Below are 23895 nucleotides of genomic sequence, written 5' to 3'. Positions count from 1 at the left end.
CCAAGTTGGGGGGTGTCTGAGACAAGGTGCCCTTGACCTCCCAAAGGGTCCCACTTTCCTCCCCAGCCTCAGGGCCATACAGTGAGACAAACAGAGGCTGTGGACACATGGAAACTGCATCTCCAAGCTGGAGCAATAAAAGCTTGCACATGAATATTTCCGTCGAGCGTCCGTATCTGATATTTTCCTGGGTTGGCCTTCAACACTACAGGTTTGGGGCCCTGAGCCATCTCAATTTTGCAGACAAAGCAGCAGCCTGGGGAAGCAAAAGGGTTGGCAGCACCAGGACTCTGCTTCCAAGGTGGAGGAGGGGAGCTCTAGGATCTTCCTGGAACAGGCTGAGGAGGGAGGAAGCTGGGGACAGCCTGCTGCTGCAGACTCCAAGCTGTGCCCCTGAGCAGCTCCAGGGCTTGCTTAAGCTAGCTGGCACATCATGCTCACCCACACACCACCACAATACCTGGTTGGCCTTTGCACACACTGTGGGGCTGGTGTCAGGAGCCCATTTTATGAAAGAGGAAATGGTGGCTCCTATGTAAGGACTTGATGGTCACATGGCACATGGGGAGTGGGGTATGGACCCAGGCCAAACCCCACTGCCCACCACTCTGTGTCCTTTCCCACAGGACATCCAGCCTGGCCCCCCCTTTTCAGAGAGATGTGACTGTCCAGCTGCTCTGGCAAATGGTGTTGCAGCAGACCACATCTCCATGGAACAAGGCATGCTGCCATCCTAACAGGGCCAAAGGCCAATAGCAGCTGCAGCGAATAGGAAAGGCACCTAGAGAGGGCCCTTCCTGGGTCCTCAATGCTGTGGTTCTCATCAGCCCCACTAGAGACTTTAGGTGGCTCCAGAAGCAGCTTGGGGAAGCCACAGTGACAGAAGTTCCCTTGTGGCCTCTGGGCCCTGTGACCGTGGGTGGGGGCTGGCCAGGGCTGCGTCTCACCCTAGGCTTTCTGGTTTGCAGTCTGTGTATGAACGCCAAGGAATCGCCGTGATGACACCCACTGTTCCTGGGAGCCCAAAAGCCCCGTTTCTGGGCATCCCTCGAGGTACGATGCGAAGGCAGAAATCAATAGGTAAGAAGTGTGGCACTCCCCCACAGAAGTTGCCCCTGGGCTTTCAAACACAGCCGTTGGCCCCTCGGGAATTCTGACCCCTGGGCCTCCAACAGTTGCCTTGGCGTCCCACCCCAGCAAGGCCCTGCCAGCCCACCCACCAGAGGGTAGGAACCTGGCCTTGCCCACCAGGGAGCCATTGGAACATCTGAGTGGCATGAAACTTATCCCCCCTGAAGGACACAAAATCCAGGGTGGCTTCTGTAATCTTGAAGCCCAGTTATATGTGATAATTCCAGCAGGGTAAAGGGGGAGGGTGGATGGGGTGGTACGAGCCAACACCCCTGCCCCACCCTGCCCTGCTCAGGGTGGGAAGGGTAAGTGGGTTCCCTGCATTCCCCAGCCACCACCAGGCCTGGAGTATGAGCTCAGCAGATATACTTCCAAGGATGGTTGGGTCAGGGTCTCGAAATGAAATAATGTACTGTGTGTTGCAGAAAACTGCCTTCCTTTCTTCTTAATGTCACAATTATTCCTATTGACTCTGCTGCAGGCAAAGGTACACTTGACCTTGAGACAAGGTCACACTTGACCCTTTGAGACAGTCCCTTTGTGAGATAATTCAGCATTGCCTTTACTGTGTCAATTCTGGTAGAAGCTAAGGCCCTTGCCCTGTGAGAGTTGTGGAGGCAACCCTGGGACTCTGGTCTGCCCAGCCCACCCCAGGGGCACTGTCCTGTGTGTTCTGGAAATGCCTCTGGGCTGCTGTGCAAAAGCGCAGCATGCTTGTGAGTCTGAGGTGGATAACTGTAGGCAGTCGCTAGGCAGTAAGTGGCCGTGGAGGTGGTGTCTGCTATGCTTAAAGCTCCCCCTGCACCAGCAAACTCAGGGAGAGCTGCGTATTTGTCTTGCGGTTACTGGTTAATAACAACTGATTTCCTCCTGTCAGACAGCAGAATCTTTCTATCAGGTTAGTGAACCTTATGGTTTGGAATCTGTAATCTGAATGTAACCCAGCTTACTTTATAAGGTGTATTCTTAAATTAGTACTCCTTGGGAACATAATTGCCAGACAACCAACTCAGAGTGACTGGTCAATGGAGAACACCTTGAATGAGCCATCTTTGCAATGCCAAAATGTCCTCCCACAAGGAGTATGTTAAATTTGGAATACACTTATCGAATGGAAGTTTTCATTGGAATAAATTATTGTAGTTTGTCCTAGGACTTTTTTTCATTTCAAGTAATTTATTTTGCTACCTCTTTGAAAACGCTGCATGCTCCCGACATGAAATCCCTGTGCCATGCATCTGTCGGTGTGTGTGTGCATGTCTCGCTTCCCTTCTCCCTGAGTGCTCCTGTTGACGTGTCTGTGTCTTCAGCTGTTGAACAGTCTGTAAAGTCACACCTAGGCAACACACCCAGAGAACCCTCAGGCCACGGTGCTGGCTGTCGTAGGACCTCAGCCGCATCCCCACACATTCAACATCCACGTATTTTCATTAGGTCAACTCATACTTTGTGCCAGGTCAGCCACACTTGGACCCTGGTTAGTTGCGATCATGGTGGTCCGCTGGGCTCTCGGCCCCTGCTCCAGAGGGTCTCAGCAGGACCACTTCTAGGGCTGCCGCTGGGACCCAGAAGGGGCTCACTGAGGCCTGGCTCAGGATCCTACTCCTGGCTCAGTCCAGGACTTTAAAGGAACCTGGGCTCCCTCCCCTCAGGAGCAGGCTCTAGAGCCCACATGGCACCTCCTCTGAGCTGGCATTCCCCTGCCATCCATCTCTCTGAAGGTCCAGAGAGCTCAAGGACACATAGAACCTTTAGTGGGGCCCAGTGAAGTCAGGCAACGAAAGGATTCACATGACCCTGGAAGAAAAGCACCTCTTCCCAGCACACACACAGCCAACCGTGGGCAGATGGCTTCGCTCAGGGTGGCAAAGGCCTCCCTGTACATCTGGGCAGCCGTGGGGCTCAAGTGCCATCTGGACGGTGGACTGCACACCATCCTTGCCACATAAACACAGCAATACCTGCAACCCTTTGCTCTCATTTCAGATGGACAGGTGACAGCCTTAGACCCCTGCCCTAAAAACACTCCCAGGAGCCCTTACCATGCCTGAAGGGGCATGGTGGAAGGATACCTCCTGGTCTAGCCAACCCCGCCCCAGCACAATGCCAGCACAAGCACACGTGCACGCACACACACACGCAGCCCCAAGGCGAGCTACCCACTTGGCCTGCAGACTGGCACACGGCTCAGCGTCAGTGGCCCTCCTGCCCTGGCCTCACACAGCTCCCCTGCTGCAGCCTGCGCCTGGAGGCCCCACAGCAGCAACACACTCACAGCATCCCCAGTGCCTTTCTGTTCTTCCCTTTCTTGTCCTTTGGCTCACGACAGGCCATATGGCTAACCACTCAGCATCGTGGCTTGTGCTGTGTTTCCTGAACACCCCGTTCATCATCTGAATTTGTGAGTTTGTGAAGATGTAGCGTATCGCACGTTCCTAGGAACTTAGGCTTTGTTGCTATTGTGACTTAAAGCTAAACCTATTTTCTACTTGTAGGAATAACAGAGGAAGAGCGGCAGTTTCTGGCTCCTCCAATGCTGAAGTTCACCAGAAGCCTGTCCATGCCGGACACCTCTGAGGACATCCCCCCTCCACCGCAGTCTGTGCCCCCATCCCCACCACCACCTTCCCCCACCACTTACAACTGCCCCAAGTCCCCAACTCCAAGAGTCTACGGGACGATTAAGCCTGCATTTAATCAGAATTCTGCCGCCAAGGTGTCCCCCGCCACCAGGTCCGACACCGTGGCCACCATGATGAGGGAGAAGGGGATGTACTTCAGGAGAGAGCTGGACCGCTACTCCCTGGATTCTGAAGACCTCTACAGTCGGAATGCCGGCCCACAGGCCAACTTCCGCAACAAGAGAGGCCAGATGCCCGAAAACCCATACTCAGAAGTGGGGAAGATTGCCAGCAAAGCCGTCTACGTCCCCGCCAAGCCCGCCAGGCGGAAGGGGATGCTGGTGAAGCAGTCCAACGTGGAGGACAGCCCCGAGAAGACGTGCTCCATCCCTATCCCAACCATCATCGTGAAGGAGCCGTCCACCAGCAGCAGCGGCAAGAGCAGCCAGGGCAGCAGCATGGAGATCGACCCCCAGGCCCCGGAGCCACCAAGCCAGCTGCGGCCTGACGAAAGCCTGACCGTCAGCAGCCCCTTCGCCGCCGCCATCGCCGGAGCCGTCCGCGACCGTGAGAAGCGGCTGGAAGCCAGGAGGAACTCCCCGGCTTTCCTCTCCACAGACCTGGGGGACGAGGATGTGGGCCTGGGGCCACCCGCCCCCAGGACGCGGCCCTCCATGTTCCCCGAGGAGGGGGATTTTGCCGACGAGGACAGCGCTGAGCAGCTGTCATCCCCCATGCCGAGTGCCACGCCCAGGGAGCCCGAAAACCATTTCGTGAGTGGCGCTGAGGCCAGTGCTCAGGTTGAGGCTGGGAGGCCGCTGAATTCCACGTCCAAAGCCCAGGGGCCCGAGAGCAGCCCAGCAGTGCCCTCCGCGAGCAGCGGCACAGCCGGCCCCGGGAATTATGTCCACCCACTCACAGGGCGGCTGCTTGATCCCAGCTCCCCGCTGGCCCTGGCACTCTCTGCAAGGGACCGAGCCATGAAGGAGTCTCAGCAGGGACCCAAAGGGGAGGCCCCCAAGGCCGACCTCAACAAACCTCTTTACATTGATACCAAAATGCGGCCCAGCCTGGATGCCGGCTTCCCTACGGTCACCAGGCAGAACACCCGGGGACCCCTGAGGCGGCAGGAGACGGAGAACAAGTACGAGACCGACCTGGGCCGAGACCGGAAGGGCGATGACAAGAAGAACATGCTGATTGACATCATGGACACGTCCCAGCAGAAGTCGGCTGGCCTGCTGATGGTGCACACCGTGGACGCCACTAAGCTAGACAACGCCCTGCAGGAAGAGGACGAGAAGGCAGACGTGGAGATGAAGCCAGACAGCTCGCCGTCCGAGGTGCCAGAAGGTGTTTCCGAAACCGAAGGTGCTTTACAGATCTCCGCTGCCCCCGAGCCCACCACCGTGCCCGGCAGAACCATCGTGGCAGTGGGCTCCATGGAAGAGGCGGTGATTTTGCCATTCCGCATCCCTCCTCCCCCTCTGGCATCCGTGGACTTGGATGAGGATTTTATTTTTACAGAGCCATTGCCTCCTCCCCTGGAATTTGCAAATAGTTTTGATATCCCCGATGACCGGGCAGCTTCTGTCCCGGCTCTCTCAGACTTAGTGAAGCAGAAGAAAAGCGACACCCCTCAGTCCCCTTCGTTGAACTCCAGCCAACCAACCAACTCTGCAGACAGCAAGAAGCCAGCCAGTCTTTCAAACTGTCTGCCTGCCTCATTCCTGCCACCCCCTGAAAGCTTTGACACCGTCGCCGACTCTGGGATCGAGGAGGTGGACAGCCGGAGTAGCAGCGACCACCACCTCGAGACGACCAGCACTATCTCCACCGTGTCTAGCATCTCCACCCTGTCTTCCGAAGGTGGAGAGAACGTGGACACCTGCACAGTCTATGCAGATGGGCAAGCATTTATGGTTGACAAACCCCCAGTACCTCCTAAGCCAAAAATGAAGCCCATCATTCACAAAAGCAATGCACTTTATCAAGACGCGCTCGTGGAAGAGGATGTAGATAGCTTTGTTATCCCCCCGCCCGCTCCCCCACCCCCGCCGGGCAGTGCCCAGCCTGGGATGGCCAAGGTTCTCCAGCCAAGGACCTCCAAGTTGTGGGGCGACGTCACAGAGATCAAAAGCCCGATTCTCTCAGGCCCAAAGGCAAACGTTATTAGTGAATTGAACTCTATCCTACAGCAAATGAACCGAGAGAAATCAGCAAAGCCGGGGGAAGGACTGGATTCACCAATGGGAGCCAAGTCCGCCAGCCTCGCTCCAAGGTAAGTCCGCGGTTGGTGCAGATGCACACCGCTCCGCGTGCACTGTCCCTGCTGACCAGGAAAGGTCCTCGGGTAGCAGCCCCAGCGGACACGAAGAGGGGAATTCGTAAAGCCTGTGTGGGCCACGTCTGTTAATGCAGTAACACTTCTTTTTCTCATGCTCCTGGACTCCGGGACAGCCGAGTAATGATCACAGCCATCCTGGTGGGACACAGCACTCCTTCATAAAGACTTGTAATGAAATGAGGTTGCTGGAAGCCCTCCTCACCTTGGCTTCCAAAGAGAAGCTCCACTCTCTCCTCTGTGCCCTCCAGATCTCTGCCAGCACCACCTAGAAGGCCATTTAGAGCCTCACCAAAGCCCAAACCAAGCTTCGAGTTGGTTGCAGGAGACTAGCTGCCCCAAGAGGGCAGCAAGTGGGTGGGCGGCAGATGCAGGTGTCTGAATACACGTGTGGGTTCTTCTCCCTCTCCCATCACTACCAGGTTTGTGGGCTAGGGAGGCACAGGGTCATGGCTGTACTGGTGAACTCCAAGTGCAGTACACTCTTCCCTGCCAGCCCATCCTGTCCCACGGGCAGAAGCCTCTAGCTGTGTCCATGTCAGCCCTTCACAGTATTGTGCAGGGTTTACATTATTTCCATTGGAACTGAAGGTAGAAAAAGTCAGGAGTCATTTCTAGATGCAACCAGAGGGCTCTATCTGCGTCTGTCTGGAAGGAGCCTACATTTGATAGTTCTTGCACTGCTATAAAGAAATACCTGAGACTGGGTAATTTATAAAGAAACGAGGTTTAATTGGCTCGAGTTCTGTAGGCTATATGGGAAGCATGATGCTGGCATCTGCTTGGCTTCTGGAGAAGCCTCAAGAAACTTTCAATGATCACCAAAGTGGGAGCAAGAGGGAGTTGGGGGAGGTACCACACTGTATTTAAACAACCTGATCTCATGAGAGCTCACTATGTACAGTAGCCAGGGGGGATGGTGCTAAACCATTCACGAGAACTCCCCCACCATGATCTGATCACCTCCTACCAAGGCACCTCCTCCAACACTGGAGATTACAATGTCACATATGAGATTTGGGTGGGAACACAGATCCAAATCGTATCAGGGCTCAGCGCTATGTGGCTTTTGGGAGCCCCACTGGCTCCCGTGATGGCTTATAGTTCTTTGTTCTCCTTCCCCGTGGCTTGCACCATTTTGCTGTTCTCCAGGTGGCAGTGTCTTCAGTCTCCCACTGATATTTGATCTCGGGTTTCATCATTTTGACTAATGAAGCCTCTCTCCATAACCCTGCCGGGCAGGCATTTGACTTAAGCCACTCAGTGCATTAATCAGTGACATCACATACAGCTGGGGCTCAAGATGCAGACTGAGAGCCCCAATTTTCCCAGTTATTTTTCAGTGTGGATGTAAATAAATGACTCGGATGTCATCTATTACTCTAGAGGAGTATCGATAGGCTGGCATTGGTAGAGAGAAGCACAGTTACACTGCAGACATTCAGACAGTGCCTCCAGTCAAGGAGAAAGTCTTTAAGAATTATGTACGTATACACCTACAAGTACACTCAACAGCCTCGAGGAATTTTGAGAAAGGGTGTTGCTTTGCCGCTCAGGCTGGAGTGCTGTGATATGATCACGGCTCATTGCAGCCTAGACCTCCTGGGCTTAAGCAATCCTCACACCTCACCTAGTCTCCTGAGTAGCTAGGACTATAGACGCATGCCACCACACCCAGCTTTTTTTTTTTTTTTTTTTTTTTTTTGGTAGAGATGGGGTCTCACCATGTTTCCCAGGCTGGTCTCGAACGCCTGGGCTCAAACGAACCACTCGCCTCAGCCTCCCAAAGTGCTGGGATTACAGGCATGAGCCACTGCACTGGGCCAAAAATCTGAAAAACTGACTAGTTTAACCCTTCCCCATGGCTTTTCCGTCATTACTCTATGTGGAAGCAATAATTAAAGAGGCCTTATCTTAGTGTTTCACATTTTTACAAAACACTTTCACATGGGTGGGTAATTTTTATGACAGCTGGGGAGCAGGTATGAGTCACACCCATTTTTCAGAGGATAAGTGGCTTGTCCACATACACAGCCAGCAGGAGATAGAGCTGGGACACAGGCTGGGGTTTCCTGACTCTCACTTCCCCTTGTAAGCAATGTCTGCAGTAAGGAAGGAGCTGGAAGGGAATGGCTCTAGGGCTGGAGGAAGGAATCCACTGTTCAGGTCAGCAGGGCATCCTGCACCAAGCCTTGCTCCCCTGAGCACTCCACTCGGTGAGTCCAGGGACCTCGTCCATGGAGGCCTCTCCCTGAGTGGCAGCTGGACAGCTCATCCCCTCTACTCGTCTTCAGGCTGGGCCAGCTCCTGGGATGCCCACAGGGGAGTGGGACCCCAACTTGCAGTGTCTCTAGGGTTTCTCTGCCCTGCATTTCTCCAGGGGGACGCTGAGTGGGGGCTGGCTCAAAGCAGACCTCATAGGGCAGAATCCTGCTGGACTCTGAAGGAGAGCAGCTGCATACCACTGCCGACCCACGCGTGAGTGCCAAGAACGGCCGCCTCCCAGCTGTCCTGTTATTTATAGCCCGGCTCTCTTACAGTAAGAACAGGAGCCCACACCTATGACACAAAGCATTCACCAAACGCCAGACACTGCATTCCACGGCACCCCGAGCCAGGGCCTGTAATTTTTCCTGCTGCGCAAACAAGGAACCCGAAGGCAGGGCGGTGAAGCTACTGAGCCGAGGGTACTTCACAGGAAGACGCGGAACTAGACCTCCAACCCATGGAGCTGGCTCAGGGTTTGACTCCTGACCTTGTGGGAGCCAGGGACTGCCTTGGAAGGAATGACCAACTGGCAAACCGAACACCTGCAAGGCTGAGACTGCCGCGGGCAGGGCTGCTCTCAGGCCTCTGACTGCCCTTAGGCCAAGCTCTTTGGTCAGCATGAGGCTAATGGCAGGCTTAATCACTAGGAGGTCACCCTGCGGCCGATAACAGCAGGCTTAGTCACTAGGGGTTCACTGGCACTGCCAAGCTCCCAGAGGCCATGTCCCCTTCCTGCTCCCGGCCAAGGGTTACACTTTACACTCAGAGTTGGACTAGAAACGGGATGGCCTGAGGCCAGAGGACAAACATGAAGGGCATTCGCTGTAGGCACTAAACTAGGCTCAATCCTCTCCCTCGCCCTTGCTTCTCGGATCTAATAACCTCACCAGGCTGAGCACTTGGGACAAAGCCCCCATGGAGGTGCGCCACGGCCACGGGACACACTGACAAGGTGGGGCAGTCAGAACCACCACTGGGGGGGGTGTCCAGGACAGAGTTGCCAGGGCAACAAAGCTGTCCCCCTTGCCATGAGGGCTGTCTCCTCTCAGCCACAGACCTATCTCTGGGCACGTCTCCTTTCCTGGGCGTGGCCTTCATTGATGGGCCCTGGGCATTTGATCATCTGAGGATCAGGGGGAACCTTAACAACTCTCACCTGAGTACACTGCCTGGGCGACTCACCACCACTTTTAAGTGCATCTAAAAATTAAGAGCTGTGAATGGCCCTGGGCAAAATGAGGCACGAAATTGAATGAAGGGAATTCCTACTGAGGAAAAAGAAATGAGTTTTTCTAGGGAACATTGAAAACCAGCCATGCTTTTTGAAATGACAGACAAGCAGTGGTGTAAAAATCCCATTTCCATAGAAACAAGTTTTGACTGCCCAAGAAAGGGACAATTTTTAGAGCTGTTCCTCAAATGTTCATTCATGAAATGGGCAGAAACCTCAGCTGAACTTGACCCTTTTAAAATTCCTCTCATCCTTGGATTCTTCCTTTCTTTTCACTTCTTGCAAGAATCCAGGATGGGATTAAAGGAAGCAGCTGAAGATTAAACGACTAGATCCTTGTTTTCCTTGGGTATGTTTAACTTTAGCCATGAATGAGTCTCTGCTGCTCAAGGCTCTTCCCTGAAATCAAGGATGACATGGAATTTGCAGGCGTCTTAATTACAAATACGCCGACGAAAGGAAGATGATGAAGTAGTTCTCTTTAGTACATAATGTTAAAAGAGAAAAAAGTACATCACATTAGAGGCGTCTCCCAGGGTGATCTGAAAACACCCTGCCAAGAATGGAGGCGTCAGTTCTAAGAAAAGTGTTCCAGGACCACCTGGCCTGATTCTTCCAGGAGGTAGTCTCATCTTTGATCTCAAACTGGATCAAAGTGAAGGAAACTGGTTTGGGGAAGGAAAAGTGAGTGTGTCTCCGTGAAGAGTCAGTGGTCCCTCCTCAGCAGAATGCCAAGACAACAGCTGCCAGCCCAGAGGCCTGACAGTGCCGCACGCTGGGGGTCCCAGCACAGGAGCCTGGGGCTGCAAAAGCTCAGAGCCGGAAGCTCCTCAGGTGCAGGCCTAGGAGACTGACTGGACACTCAGACTTGGAATCATGGCCCAGCCCCACCGTCTCCTGAATTCACCAGTCAGGAGTTCACTGAGCTACTTTCTATAAGCCTAGTGCCAGGCTGAGGCTAGAGAGTAACGAGGAATACACCAACAAGGATGCCTGAACTCTCAGAATGGGGCAGCAATTCCGTCACTAATCATTCACGCAACAAAGTTAGGGATTGCCTTTATGTGCCAGGCGCCATGCTGTGCCCAGGATTTATCACTGAACAAGAAAACATTCCAGATGCCCCTCCCTTTGGGGAGCTCAAATTCTCGAGGGGAGATAATGGACAACAAATAATAAGACAAACCCAAACTGTGACAAATGCCACAAAGGAGCCACGACATGCTAATAGGTTAGTGACCAGTGCAGAAAGGGGCTGTGATGCACCAGCAGGTAAAAATAACCATGTGCAGAAGAGAGCCATGGGACACCAGCAGGTTAACCCTGACTACACGCAGAAAGGGCTGACTATGATGCCCTAGCAGGTTACAGTGAGCATGTGCAGAAAGGGACTGACACTCTACAAAGAAATGACATTTGAATGACCAGAAATTTAAAAAGGAGCCAACCTTGCAGAAAACCAGGAGTGGAGCATCCCAGGCACAAGACAGAGTACAAGGCCCTGTGGCCAGAAAGTGCCTTCCGTGCTCATGAAACCATGGCCAGATGAGGAGGGCTAGGCAGGGCCAGGTCACAAGGGGCTTGCAGGTCATGGGCATGAGCTGAATGGAGTTCCAGATATGGCTGCCTTCAGAGGGCTTCAGCAAAGGCTTGGCATGACCAGACTTTGTTTCCTGAAGATGGCCCAGGCAGCTGTGTCATCAGGTGAATCCACTGGTGGCAAAGGGAGGCTGCTGTGGGAGTGTAGGGCCTGCACTCTGGAGACAAACAGACTCAAGGGATAAGTGCCTAAGGAACCCAGGAAAACACAGCAGCTTGCCTGACTTATATGCTTTGACCCAAAACAAACTTGCTATGACCCAGGAGCCCCAGGTGTCATTTGCCCTCCAGCTTTATTGAGAGATAATTGACACACACCAGGCGCCGATTGTAAAGCCAGATAAATCTGATGTTCTTTACCATCACTTCCATGGCAGAGGTCAGCTTCACATTCACTCTGTATGTGGGGGCAACAGAGCAGTGAGTGTGTGCTCGTGGGGGTCCCCCATGGCTTCTGTTAGGGGGCATGGCCTATAAGAGTTCCCCAGAGTCCCCTCTAGGTCGCCAGCCCTATGCAGTGGGTGGGGTCCAGAAGGGACCTCGAGATTGGCCTTCGCTTCCCCATGGGATGGATGGGCTTCAGGGAGATTTGTCCTGTGAAACTCCAGGTCCCAGAGGCCTCTGAGGGAGTTCAGGCTACCTGGGATGTGAGCTCAGGCGAGTTTTCCTCCCGAGACCCCTGTGCCTGCTGCCTCACGGTACCTGCCTCCCCTTCCCAAGGCCTCCAGTCCCTACTGGGCTCTCTGCAGTATTATCCTGACAGCCTCTTGATTTTCAAATAACTTTGGGTTGTTAAAAAGTTATCTCTGCCCAGCTGGTCCCAGAGCACAGACTGCCTCAAAACTGACTTGGTACTAGAAGCTGCCTCACGGTGTTTTCAGCACCTCAGCACCACTAGGGTGGTTTGAGGGTTTCCAGGCCCTGATGGAAAAGTGAATGTGACGTCAGTGAATGCGACTGTGGATGGCTGGGAGCACTAGTCAGGATGTGCGTCCATAGGGGCTGGTACTTGTGGGAGTTGGGCAAGGATGAATGGGAGTGCCTCATCCTTGCCCATCAACAGGCGAATCTCAAGTCAGAGTCTTCCTCCCCATTTTGGACATGAGGCCCTTTGGCAAAAGCATATCACAGGGTTAATCTCTCTTCCCAAGAGCTGGGCACCTTCTTGATCTTAGCTGCGAACCTCCTGGCCTGAAGACCTGGATTCCTGGTGGAACTGCCGCAGAGCCTCAGGCTGCCTGCCCCACTCCCAGGTCTGGCTCTGTAACTCGGTCAAGTCACTTAACTTTCTCATCTGGGAAAAGGATATATTATCCATCAACACTTCAGTCAACAATTATTTATTGCACCCCTGTTCTGGGCCAGACCTCGAGGACTAAAACTAGACCAGGACCCCCTCATGGCACTCAGAGCTAGGGGTGAGGTGGAGGCCTGGCAGCTGCTGAGACACACAACATAAAGCATGGCACAGGTGAGCAGTGTGGGCTCCAGTCTCCACATCCAGGCCTCGGGGAAGCTAGGTAAGGACTTGCTGCCTCCAGTTCTATCTTTTCAATGCCCTGCTTATCAGGAGGCTGTAAAGATGGAATAAATAAGAAAGCAGTTTGGAAATAAATGCTATTTTCATGCAAGATGGGGGCTCATCACTAAAATGCAGAGGTGTGCAGTGTGCATATGTGAACATATGTTGACAGGCTCCAAGCCCAGCCCCAGTGCTGGCCAGGCCCAGCAGGCCCTTGACAGGTGGCTCATGGGAGGGATAAAACCAGCATGCCTAATCAGCGTCACTGACCAGCCCCTGGCCCATGTTCAGCTACAGTTAAGAGCAAATTACTCTAGCTATGCCAGAGGCTGATGCAGGAGGATCACTTGAGGAGGTCGAGGCTGCAGTGAGCTATGATTGCTGCATGACGCTGTCTCAAAAAAAAAAGCCAAATTGAATTTGTAAACAGTAAAAAAGCCACTTGCTTCTTTACTTACCTTACCCCAATTAACTTGTACTGACTGATGAAATAACAGCACCTCTCTGAATGTCTCAATTACCTTGATTTTTTTTAATTCTCACATTTCTACATGAATTTGATTTAAAAGGCAGGGTAGACAGTGGTGACCTGCTGGGGAGTGGGGTGTGACTGTGTATATGTGTCTGTGTTCTAAATTAGGGCAGCAGATTCCTGTGTGTTCCGACTGGGAACCCAGCGGTTGCTTAGCAACGTAACCATCTGTGCAACTGGGAAGATCCAGTGAATATCATCAATGTGATTAACCAAGGGAGTCAAGCTGCTGAGGAGGGCAGGGCGGGCAGCCCAGGGTGGCCTTCACCCTGCGTCTCACACTTGCGGGCGGTTATTTTCTATAGCGACGTTGGGCAGGACATTGGCAGGCCCCAAGCACATGATGCCCGTGTGATTAACGGCTGGGCTGTCATCTCATTATGTAGACTTGAAGCAAAGCACTTGTCCTTTTGGGGTGCCCTCCCCCACCAGGAATGTTCGTTTATCCTCCCTAAGCCACAGGAAAGACGGTTCAGGCACCTGAGGTAGGAAATTGGCAATAAGCTGCTTCTCAGTGGGCTTCAGGCAGAGGCGAACTTCACTCCAATGCTACTATTTTCTTTCTTTTCTTTTTTCCGGTTATTTTTCTTCTTTACAAGTGGTTACATTATCTCAAGCCAAAGAAGGAGAAGGCAAGCTTGTGAGTTTCCCACACTCCCTATGAAAGTGATGCCATATTGATGTTTCAGCTCTGGGCAGGCTGTGGCAGGCCGGAGGGACCACCACGGATGGGCTCTCAGCCAGGGTCTGCCCCACTGCCTTCATTTCATCTGTCGAAAGCAGCTTTTTTCTGTTTCTTCCTTTCTTGTTCATTAATTTTTGCAGTGTTGTCTCAAGTCATTCCATTTGTTATTTTCATTTGCTCCCATGACCGGTGTTAACAGAAGAGGGTCGTGCTGAACGGAAGTAAGTGCCACCTGCCGTGCTGCTGTGTGACCCTGTGTGTGCCACTCTCACGCTCCCGCTGCCCATCGAGGTGTTTGCAGAGCCTCCTCTTCGCTTCCTAACCACACACACAGCTGCCTGCAGAGACTTTCCTTACAAAAACCAAAATCAATCCCAACTACCTGGGAACAACTGGGTATTTTCCCAGTGAGGGCGGCACTGGGGCAACCCTCTGGGCCAGAGATACCCGTGGTGAATACTGCCCAGGCGTGAAGCAGGTGCTGTCACTCTGGGGCTCACTTGCCTCTGCTTCACAGGCCTGGTGAGCACCAAGGCCAGGCACCAGTCATGCTGCCGCGGTGGAGCTGCCCAGAGTCAGGGCTGCAGGCACAGTCACCATGTAGTCAGCTTTAGCAAAAGCACATGGAGACTAGAACTTTACCCCAGCTACCCCTCCTCCTCTAGTCCTCTGTGGGCATATGTCTTCTTGTAAGATGTTTTCCCATTTTATAGGAAACATTTCCTGTGCCCCAAGGTCCTTGGCCCTAATTAACACCCCAAATCACCTCTGAATGCAGTGGCTTTCAACTTACCCACTATTTGATTTCAATCATCTTGGCTTAATTGTTTTATCAACGTGGACAAATAAGCCTTCCCCAAAACCTGTGCTCTTGTGACTCTGGAATAAACCAGAAGAACAGGCCACAGCACCCCCAGTTTTAACTTAAGTTGGAACTGGAGCTGGTCTTTCGACCCTCTGAGTACCAGAGAAGGGGGGTTGCAGGTTTTTTTGTGTATCCTATGTCCATAGGCCACCTCTCTCTTGAGAGTATAAACTGAGATACTAGAGGGTGCTGGCCCCTCTCCCCTGCTGTGAAGCCCCACTGGGCTTTGATTTGATTTCGGGTTTTTTGGGGGGTTTTGTTGTTGTTGTTGTTTTTGAGAAGTCTAGCTCAGTCACCCAGGCTGGAGTGCAGTGGCACGATCTCAGCTCACTGCAACCTCCGCCTCCTGGGTTCAAGCAATTCTCCTGCCTCAGCCTCCCAGTAGCTGAGATTACAGGCGCCCACCACCACACTCAGCTAATTTTTTTTTTTAATTTTTAGTAGAGAGAGGGTTTCACCATACTGGCCAGGCTGGTCTCGAACCCCTGACCTCAAATGATTCACCCACCTAGGCCTCCCAAAGTGCTGGGATTACAGGCGTGAGCCACCGTGCACAGCCTCTGATTTCTTGATTGTGAGTAACTGGGCCCAGAAACAGTGGAGGAATCCTCAGAGTCTCACCTGCCTTGTGCCTGTTGGTGTGACCAGTATAACCAATGACCAGCAAGCCACCATTGAGGGTGGGGGCAGGTTCTAGATGGGGATGCCTGGTTTGTCCATCTCCCACTCAGGGACACCCAGCCCTCCGGAAAATAGCACGTGAACACCGTATGGGTGGATGGGGTCCCTGGCCCAGCAGTGCACCCACCAGCCCCTGCAAACACTTCTCACAGCAGGATTGAAGCCTCAGTCCACAGTACAGGCCCCTTTCAGATTTGCCCCTCCTTTCTCACTATGGACTAGTCCACAATTTAAGCAACAGTGACTAACATCAAGTAGGGAACTGTCCCACAGCTTAGGGGAACCTAGGTAACTGATGGGTGGTTTCACCCAAATATACATCCATGGTAAAGAAAGAGAAAAGAAAAAAACGGAGAGAGACAGACTAGACCAGCAGCAGGGCCCATCTCCGGCTCACTCCCTTTGCTTTTAGCTCCTGGAGGGTTCTGGGCCATTAGCTTTGTGCATAGCCTGGAATGCAAACCAAGGCCTAACCAAATGGCCTGTAAGGTTTGGGGTCTCTCAGTGTCCAGGGAGTTTGTTAATTGCAGACACCTGGTCCCCATGCACAGCACTCCTGCTTTCACAGGTTTGAGACAAGCTCAGGAGTCCTCACTGCCCACCAGTGTCCCAGGTGGTTTCTATGAAGGGTCTGTGGGCTCCTCTTTGGGAAGTGCTGCTCTAACTGGTCAGCCATTGAGCTCCAAAGACAGCCCCAATGCAAGCCGATGAACTGGCCCCCAGCAGACAGGCAGGGGCTTCAGTCTTGCCCTCCAGGGAGTCTCCCCACATGGCAGCATCTCTACTGTTCGTAGCTCTCCCCCTCTTGCCCATGACCCTTTCACTGAGACACTGCAGCCCACCACCATTCACAGTCACCATGTCACACCAGTGCACTCCTCACGCTCTCCAGAGCCCCTCCACCCAGGGTAACCCACCACGTAGGAGGGAGAGGAGCCCACTTCATGTGGGAAGACATGGAGACAGGAGAAAAGTGCACCCAAGCTGGCATTTGGCAGAGCCAGGGCTCCAGCAGACATCTCTCAAGTCCAGTCTTGAAGAGACAGCCGTGGTAGGATGGATCTTTCCAGAAGCGGTGGGTGGGCCGTTCGCATCCACGTGAATGGGCCCAAAAGGCAAGAGACCCACACCTCCCTTCCCCTCCCCAGTGGCTGTGACTTTCCTAGGGATAATAGGATGAATGGGCTTTCAGTGTGGGGACAGCAAAACACGCACTAGGGCTGAGTGGCAGGTGTTCTCTTGGTGGGGACAGTGCCTGCCGCAGGCCTTGGCCAGAGCCTGTGAGGGAGTGGTGTGTGAAAGGCCACCTCCACGTGGGTAAGTGTGAGGACTTGGACTTCTCTGGCACTGAGATGGGACCTCCTGCCTGTGGGAGTCATCTGGCCACCTCCCTGGGGCCAGTAAAGGTTGGAGCTAGAAGGGTCGTCCTCCCTGACTTGAGCTCTGAGGGCTTTGCCTGCCCAGCTAGAGCGGCAAGTCATAGGGGACGCTCGGGGACGCCCATGGCCACTCTGGGGGAGACAGGGCTCCTCGCGTGTTCTGCTTTTCAGTAAGGCCTGTGTGTCCTATTAGTGAGCCTCTCACATGAAAGGGGCTAAAAATAACACAGGGTACCCCAGCTCCTTCTGCAACAAAACTGTCCACTGGGTGGGCGCTGGACAGTGCTGCCTCAGGAAGGTGAGTGCAGCCCACACTGGCCACACAAGCCACGCCCTGCTGTCTGGGTTTCCGGGTGATCTCAAACCCTGAGTGCCCTTCGTAGCTACAGGGGTTCCAGTTACTGAAAGGGGCCACCTGGGAAGGATCCTGCCCTGCTCTTTTCCATTTACCGAAAAAGCCAAAGGCTGCCAGGCGGCTCAGAGGGGCCTCTCCTCCAGGTGTGCTCCCTCCCACCTGCTGAAGCTGAGGCGTTGGAGATGTTACCTGGCACGTTCCACCCAGGTGACAGGACCCCACTCTGTCCCTGTCTCCGTGCCCTCTTCAAGGGACCCCTTCCAAGTGTCTCAGTGGCCACCCTCCTGAAGGTCTCCCTGGCCCTGCCCCCCAGCACAGGCAGGTCCCCCAGCTCCTCTGTCCCAGTTCAGGTGAGTGGGCTGACGTGGTGTGCTCTGGTGTCTCCAACTTTGCTCTGGCTCCTTTCTCCCCCTCCCCCACCCTGGCATGGCAAATCATTTGTTCACTGCCAGTGCATCTGCCACTAGACACTCTGGCATGGTTTGGACGTCTCCCTCGCCTTCCTTGGTGATCTGCAGCCAGCTGCCCTGACTCGGTGACCTGCCTTGTGATGGTTTTCTCTGTTGTTGCTGTTTCAGAAGCCCGGAGATCATGAGCACCATCTCAGGTACACGGAGCACGACGGTCACCTTCACTGTTCGCCCCGGCACCTCCCAGCCCATCACCCTGCAGAGCCGGCCCCCCGACTATGAAAGCAGGACCTCAGGAACAAGACGTGCCCCAAGCCCTGTGGTCTCGCCAACAGAGATGAACAAAGAGACCCTGCCCGCCCCCCTGTCTGCTGCCACCGCCTCTCCTTCTCCCACTCTCTCAGATGTCTTTAGCCTTCCAAGCCAGCCCCCTTCTGGGGATCTATTTGGCTTGAACCCAGCGGGACGCAGTAGGTCGCCATCCCCCTCGATACTGCAACAGCCAATCTCAAATAAGCCTTTTACAACTAAACCTGTCCACCTGTGGACTAAACCAGATGTGGCCGATTGGCTGGAAAGTCTAAACTTGGGTGAACATAAAGAGGCCTTCATGGACAATGAGATCGATGGCAGTCACTTACCAAACCTGCAGAAGGAGGACCTCATCGATCTTGGGGTGACTCGAGTCGGGCACAGAATGAACATAGAAAGGGCTTTGAAACAGCTGCTGGACAGATAAGGATGGCTGCTCTCCACCTCGCAGACTGCTCTTGTTATAAGTAGAGATGGGCTCGTGCTGAAACATCTGAATGCCAAGCGAAGTCTGTGAGCATCAACCCCACTCCATGGGTTTGTCTCCTGGTACCCAAAGAAATACTGAGTTGTGTCCACAACATGGCTGGGTCTTCAGACCCCTGGCTCACCATGTGGGTGTCTTGGGCAGTTTCTATCAAACATGGGACAAGGGGAGAGAGTTTTTCTAACATGGAAAAAGATTCCCAGCCTGCCGCCCAGCATGCAGGTGGCCTCGCTTTGCCGGGTCCGAGAGGCTCCCCGTCAATTTTGCACGGGATCCTAGCTCTTGTAGGCAGACACCAGTGCACTCTAGATACCTCCTGAGACCTCCGTCCTCTGCTTTCCGGGCAGCTCTCACCACCCCAGGCCCCGGCACGAGGCCTCTCCTCAGTCCTGTGGCCTCTCGGAGGACACCTGATGCTCACCTGCCCCTCTTTCTCCTGCAGTTGGCTTGCAGTGAGATGCTCCCAGATGCATTTGTCCAGTGCCCCATCATGGGCCTGAAAGGCAGAGAAACTTTTTCCTACACAGATTCTTTTCCCCATCTCCTCCTGTGGTTTGCATCCATGGCTCCTTGGCCATGAGGTTCCTGGCAGTGATGGGAGTTTGGATGGGATCGTGCCCAGCTTTGCTTAGCTTTCTTTATTTCTGCAAATCTGTTAGCATAATTCCAAGGTGGCCAAGCAGATGTCACATGGAGTTAGTCAAAGCACAAAGTCACGATTCCACAATGGAGGGGAGACCTGGCCAAGGGAGCCAGCCAGCGTGCAGCTGCCCAAGCTCCAGGTCTCCAGGATGAGCAGTTGTCTGCCAGGAGCACCCATCCAGGATGGAGAATAAGGGCTTCTCTGCCTCTCAGAATTCTTTTTAATTGAAGATGTCTTGAGCTCTGCAAAGATCAGAGCAGGTGAGCATCCACTTTGACATGAAGGACAAGAAGACGCATGGCTCATGGCGGGCACATGCGGCTGCCAGTGAGACAGCGTCTCCTCTGGGAGCTGGGCGGGCACAGCATCCTCAGTTCTGTGCCCAGCCAAGGGTGAGCATCTCTGCTGAGACAGTCCTTTTGCTCTCGGAGGCCAGGGAAGCGGTACTTAGAGGCTTTTCCCCTATCGCTCTGGGTGTCTAGGAATCCCACCAGCTTGTCTTAACAGTACAACAGCTTCTTTGAGGACCCAGTGGGTATGGAGTATAGACAGAACCCAGGGTTGAGAACAGAAGGTGGGCGGCAGGATCAGAGTGAAAGCAGAGGCGTGAGGAGAGGAAAGCAGGGAGGTCTCCTGGGCTGCCAGGTCAGCCTCTCTGGCAAGGCTTTCTTGAGCCCCGCCCCTTTCTTTCCCCAGAGTCCCTCCACCCCATAACAATACCTCGAATTTCCAAAAGAGGTCACCAGATGCACATGGGCCGCAAAACACACAGTCAGGCTTCCAGCACATTCTCCCCCATTTGGAGGATACTCGAATGTCAGGTTTTTGGTTTTATTATGATTTCAGAACTAGCTCAGCCCATCTCTAATTATAAAACATGTTTTTTTTTTCCCTTTTTTTCTTGATTAGGTCTGGAACAGCTCTAGAATGAACACATAAAATTTAGCAATTTAAAATCTCTTTCTTTACTGCAAGTTTAAATAGTTGTACAGATAGTTTATAAGCACAATATTTTAAGAAAAAAAAGTGGCTGGTCTACTAGGCAGCCTTTGTGCCACTTCAGTGCTAGAAAGTTAAAGAAAAAAAACTTTTGTGATTTAATAATACTATTTCTGTGGAATAATTATAAAAGTATGACCTTTTTAAATCAACCTTATTTGGATGCATCTGAACCAGCAGAGCTGTGTTATATTTTCTATCTTTGCTAGAACTTCGTCATTGAAGGACAATTTCTTCAAAGTGGTTACAATTCATAATGCAGCAGTTTCTCCAAAAACAAAAACAAAACACACACCACACACACGCGCTTTTCCGGTCACCCCTGATTTGGAAACCAAGTTTTTGGACCTTCTGTTCCAAAACCTTTTGCAGGTCAATCTTTGTATTTGAAATGATCCGATCCAACTTGAAATCAATTGAATATTAAGGCGCTTTACTTCCATGTGCTTTCAGTTTTTCCGTCATGAGATGAATGAGTATTACTCTAGATAAATTTCAAGGCAGGATACTATAGGTGGCCTGCTGAGGCTGCCCCATATTTTAGAAAATGTAAAAATGGTGGTTTGGCCATTAATTTGTCTTCCATTTGATGATACCGCAAAATTCCGTGAGTCCATTCCTTTGGCATGGCGCTTTCCCTGGGCCTACAGTTGGTATTACCTCTGTGCTCAGTGCCAGGCAAAACACTAGCTCAAAGGAGAGTCAAGGAAACCGCTGGCAGACGATAACGAGTCGCAACTCGGTGACTTCGGTTTGTTGAACTTTAGCAGCCAGTTGGTGAGGACCAGATGTTATTCCCTTTCTTAAAGATACTCCAAGCCACATGCCACTAACCACAAGCAAGCTGGCTGCAAGACTAAAGAGCTGATAACGTAGTTTATTTTTACATTGTCTTATTATAGAGAAGTAATAGACCTATCAGAACCTGCACTGACCAACAAATAAACACATGTTGCCAAGATGAATCGGTCTCTATCTCTATTTGCTTATTTTGGTACTGAAAGCAATAGTTCCTCATTCAAATCACCACCCACTGTTCTCCCCCTTTGGGACATGTTAGGACCAGGCCCTATTCCATGCCCCTCTTTAATGGTGGAACAAATGTTAAACTGCTCATCTAAAGATCATGTTGATATTATTCCAGGTTTTAAGATCAACTTTTGTTACATACTGTAATTTAAATAAACTGCATTTACATGCCTAGTTTCTGTAATATTGTGTATACAAAACCCAAATCTCTCAAAATGTAAATTATGTATACCTGCCAAGATACCTTTTCCAGGGTGTCTGTGCACATTTTAAGTTAATTCACATAATATAAAAATTACTCAATGTGACTGTTGATTTGCTGAACTTTACATATCACAAAGTGAATTATTTGTGATACTTTAGTTAATAAAATGGTAAATTTTTTTCTCAGTTATTGAACAAGCAAGCATTATCCAGTTGACCTGGCAATGACTTTTTGTGTGTGGGCCACAATATTGATTTTCCCATTAACAATTTTTTTTTGTTTTTTAAATACTAATGTGTTTCACACTATAGTTTGTGTAACAACACGTGTTCGCATTATCTATGTTGCTGTTACTTTTGTGCTTTTATTCTTTTTAGACTTTATAAAAAAAAAAAAAAAAGCTCCTGTAATTTGCACTTTCTCCCAATCCTTAAATCTCTTGTATGGCAACCAAAATTACTGTAAAAAAAATAAATATACTATTGCACTAAGGTTGTGGTTCTGATTGCAAACAGTGAACACTGTCTGAATTAAACAAAAAGCTGCCCGACTTGCTATCTAATGTAGATTATCTCAAGCCTTGTGGCCAGCTCTGCCTCTCTCAAACTGACCAGAAAAATCTCTCTCACCGAGTAAACAGGCTCCTGTCACTGAGCTAATTTGCCTTGGTTCCATTTCCTTATTCTCAATTTATCAATGGATAAGTGTATGTTATTTCAGAATTATGCAAAACGTCAAAATCTGCTTCTGTGACCACTGCTATAGGCGTGGAGCTGAGGCTCAGCTTTTCCTTTTGTTCTGGGTGGAAGCAGTGGTGCCGCGGAGGGCCAGCCAGATCCGGACCCTTCCTTCAGGGTCCAGTCTCCCCACACCCCAGCAGGGTGTCTTCTAGCCATAAGGTCAAGGGAGTGGCAGAACTGGGCCACCTCTCTGGTTGACAAGCAAACCACATTCTAAGGCTTGGAGCGAGAGAGAATTTGTGTCTATTGGCAAAGAACTAAGCCAGGAAGACATGGGCCATCCCTCCGCTTTAGGGAAGCATATTTTAAACCTAAACGTTGAACTTCTTCTTTGGCCTCACCACTGAAAACTTGCTGTCTTTAGTTCCTAAAGTTTCTTCTACTTTGGCACATTCCCCAGTTGAGCAGCAGCCACTATGCTTCCATGTTCAGGAAAAATTCCAGTCCTCATATCTTTTGTAGTTCACCCTCAAGCTCTCCCGCTTCACCATCCAATAGTTTCTCCCAAACCTTGGCACCCCCCTAGACTTTGCTTCCAATGGTTTCTTCCAGACCACTTTTCCTAGATGAATATATTCGTTTATCTTACTAGGAAAATTATTGGAAGACTTTTTCTTTTACTTGAAATTGGAGGCATTTTAATAACTGGTGAACTGGAATGTGTTTCTGTATTTGTAGACATCCACGTACCCATGCAAGTAGGTGAACATTCCACAGTGGCTGGGTGACCACAGCAGCTGCATGCAGACAGGACTGCCCATGCTTGGTGGGGAATCAGAGAATTTCCAAACTTGTTTCTCAGACTTCCGCAGATCTGATCACTTTGATTTCTAATCCATGCTGTATTGGTGATTTTGTTTATCGTTCCTGTAACTTGTTCTACATTCCACAGTCTTTACCGTTTTATGTTCAAAATTACAACAATCCCTGTCCATTGATTCCATTCTGGAACTCTTTGTTCATGGCAATTTTGAAACTTTAATATGAGCCTTCAAATAAACACAGAAAAGAAAAAAAAAGGAAAAAAAAATAAAGTGTGTGCCTTGGGTGTTTTGAACCTGATCTGCATAAAACCATATTGTATTCAAATGCTGTATCTTTCATGAAAGGATAAATATATCTTCAATGTATTAATGTAGCTGATAAAATAGTTATAGTGCCTTGTTTTCTGAACTGAGAAGCCCATATCAATGCACAACGTAAAGAAAGGACGGTTCGAGCTATGAAATGTTGAGGACACCTACACGTGATTCTGGAGCCTTTCTCATCATAAGACTGTGAAAAATACACAGTCGTTTAAGTTAAAAATAAAAAGTAAATTGAAATAAGATTGTGTTATCAATTAATTTTCCATTAAAAGTGCTCTCTACTGTATCATTTTCAGTATTTTCATTTAATTAAAATACAAAATGTGTTCGAGGATTTTCATGGAAAGGAGAAAAGACAGTTTAACCACAGGAGCCCCAGGCTCTCTGACCTCCTCCCCTTGTACTGTGCCGCCCCCCGGTGGTACTCATTGGTAATGCTTAACGAAGCCATCAATATCAATCATTTCACGTTTTGTTATAAATATACACAAATTCATTTTTAGTGATTGAGGCCACTCATCACAGGAAAACTGTTTCCATTTTTCACAAGTGAAAGTGGCAACGTGTGTTTTTCTTTCGACAAAAAAAACGATGTGAGAAGTACATCAGCGTAATTCTCGTCTCAATGCTGTCGTGCTCCATTTGCTTTAAATGCGAAGCTTCCCTGAGCAGCCTCTGCCTTTCTAGAGGATGAGCCTGGGCTGTAGTGAGCATATTAGGGCTGCCATCTGCCTGTGGGACCAGAATAGCCACAGCAATAGTGAGCGTT

General features: G+C 51.1%; 1 protein-coding gene across 4 annotated transcripts in view; it reads left to right on the top strand.

Annotated features, from left to right (window-relative positions):
• Positions 1–23412, top strand: part of SHANK2 (SH3 and multiple ankyrin repeat domains 2) — a 683630-nt gene extending 660218 nt beyond the window's left edge. Inside the window, exons 23-26 of one of the 4 annotated variants that reach the window (XM_030811436.1) lie at positions 969–1053; positions 2009–2029; positions 3627–6033; positions 17792–23412. In XM_030811436.1, the coding sequence (XP_030667296.1) occupies positions 969–1053; positions 2009–2029; positions 3627–6033; positions 17792–18362 (3084 nt within the window). In that variant the 3' untranslated portion in view covers positions 18363–23412. Of the gene's footprint in view, positions 1–968; positions 1081–2008; positions 2030–3626; positions 6034–17791 lie in introns of all 4 variants that reach the window. The other 3 variants (XM_030811433.1, XM_030811432.1, XM_030811435.1) reach the window with 3 other exon arrangements.
• The last annotated feature ends 483 nt before the right edge of the window (positions 23413–23895 follow it).

The sequence above is a fragment of the Nomascus leucogenys genome, chromosome 4, assembly GCF_006542625.1.
Source record: "Nomascus leucogenys isolate Asia chromosome 4, Asia_NLE_v1, whole genome shotgun sequence".
Classification (NCBI taxonomy): Eukaryota; Metazoa; Chordata; class Mammalia; order Primates; family Hylobatidae; genus Nomascus; species Nomascus leucogenys.
This window is presented reverse-complemented; position numbering and strand designations above follow the sequence as displayed.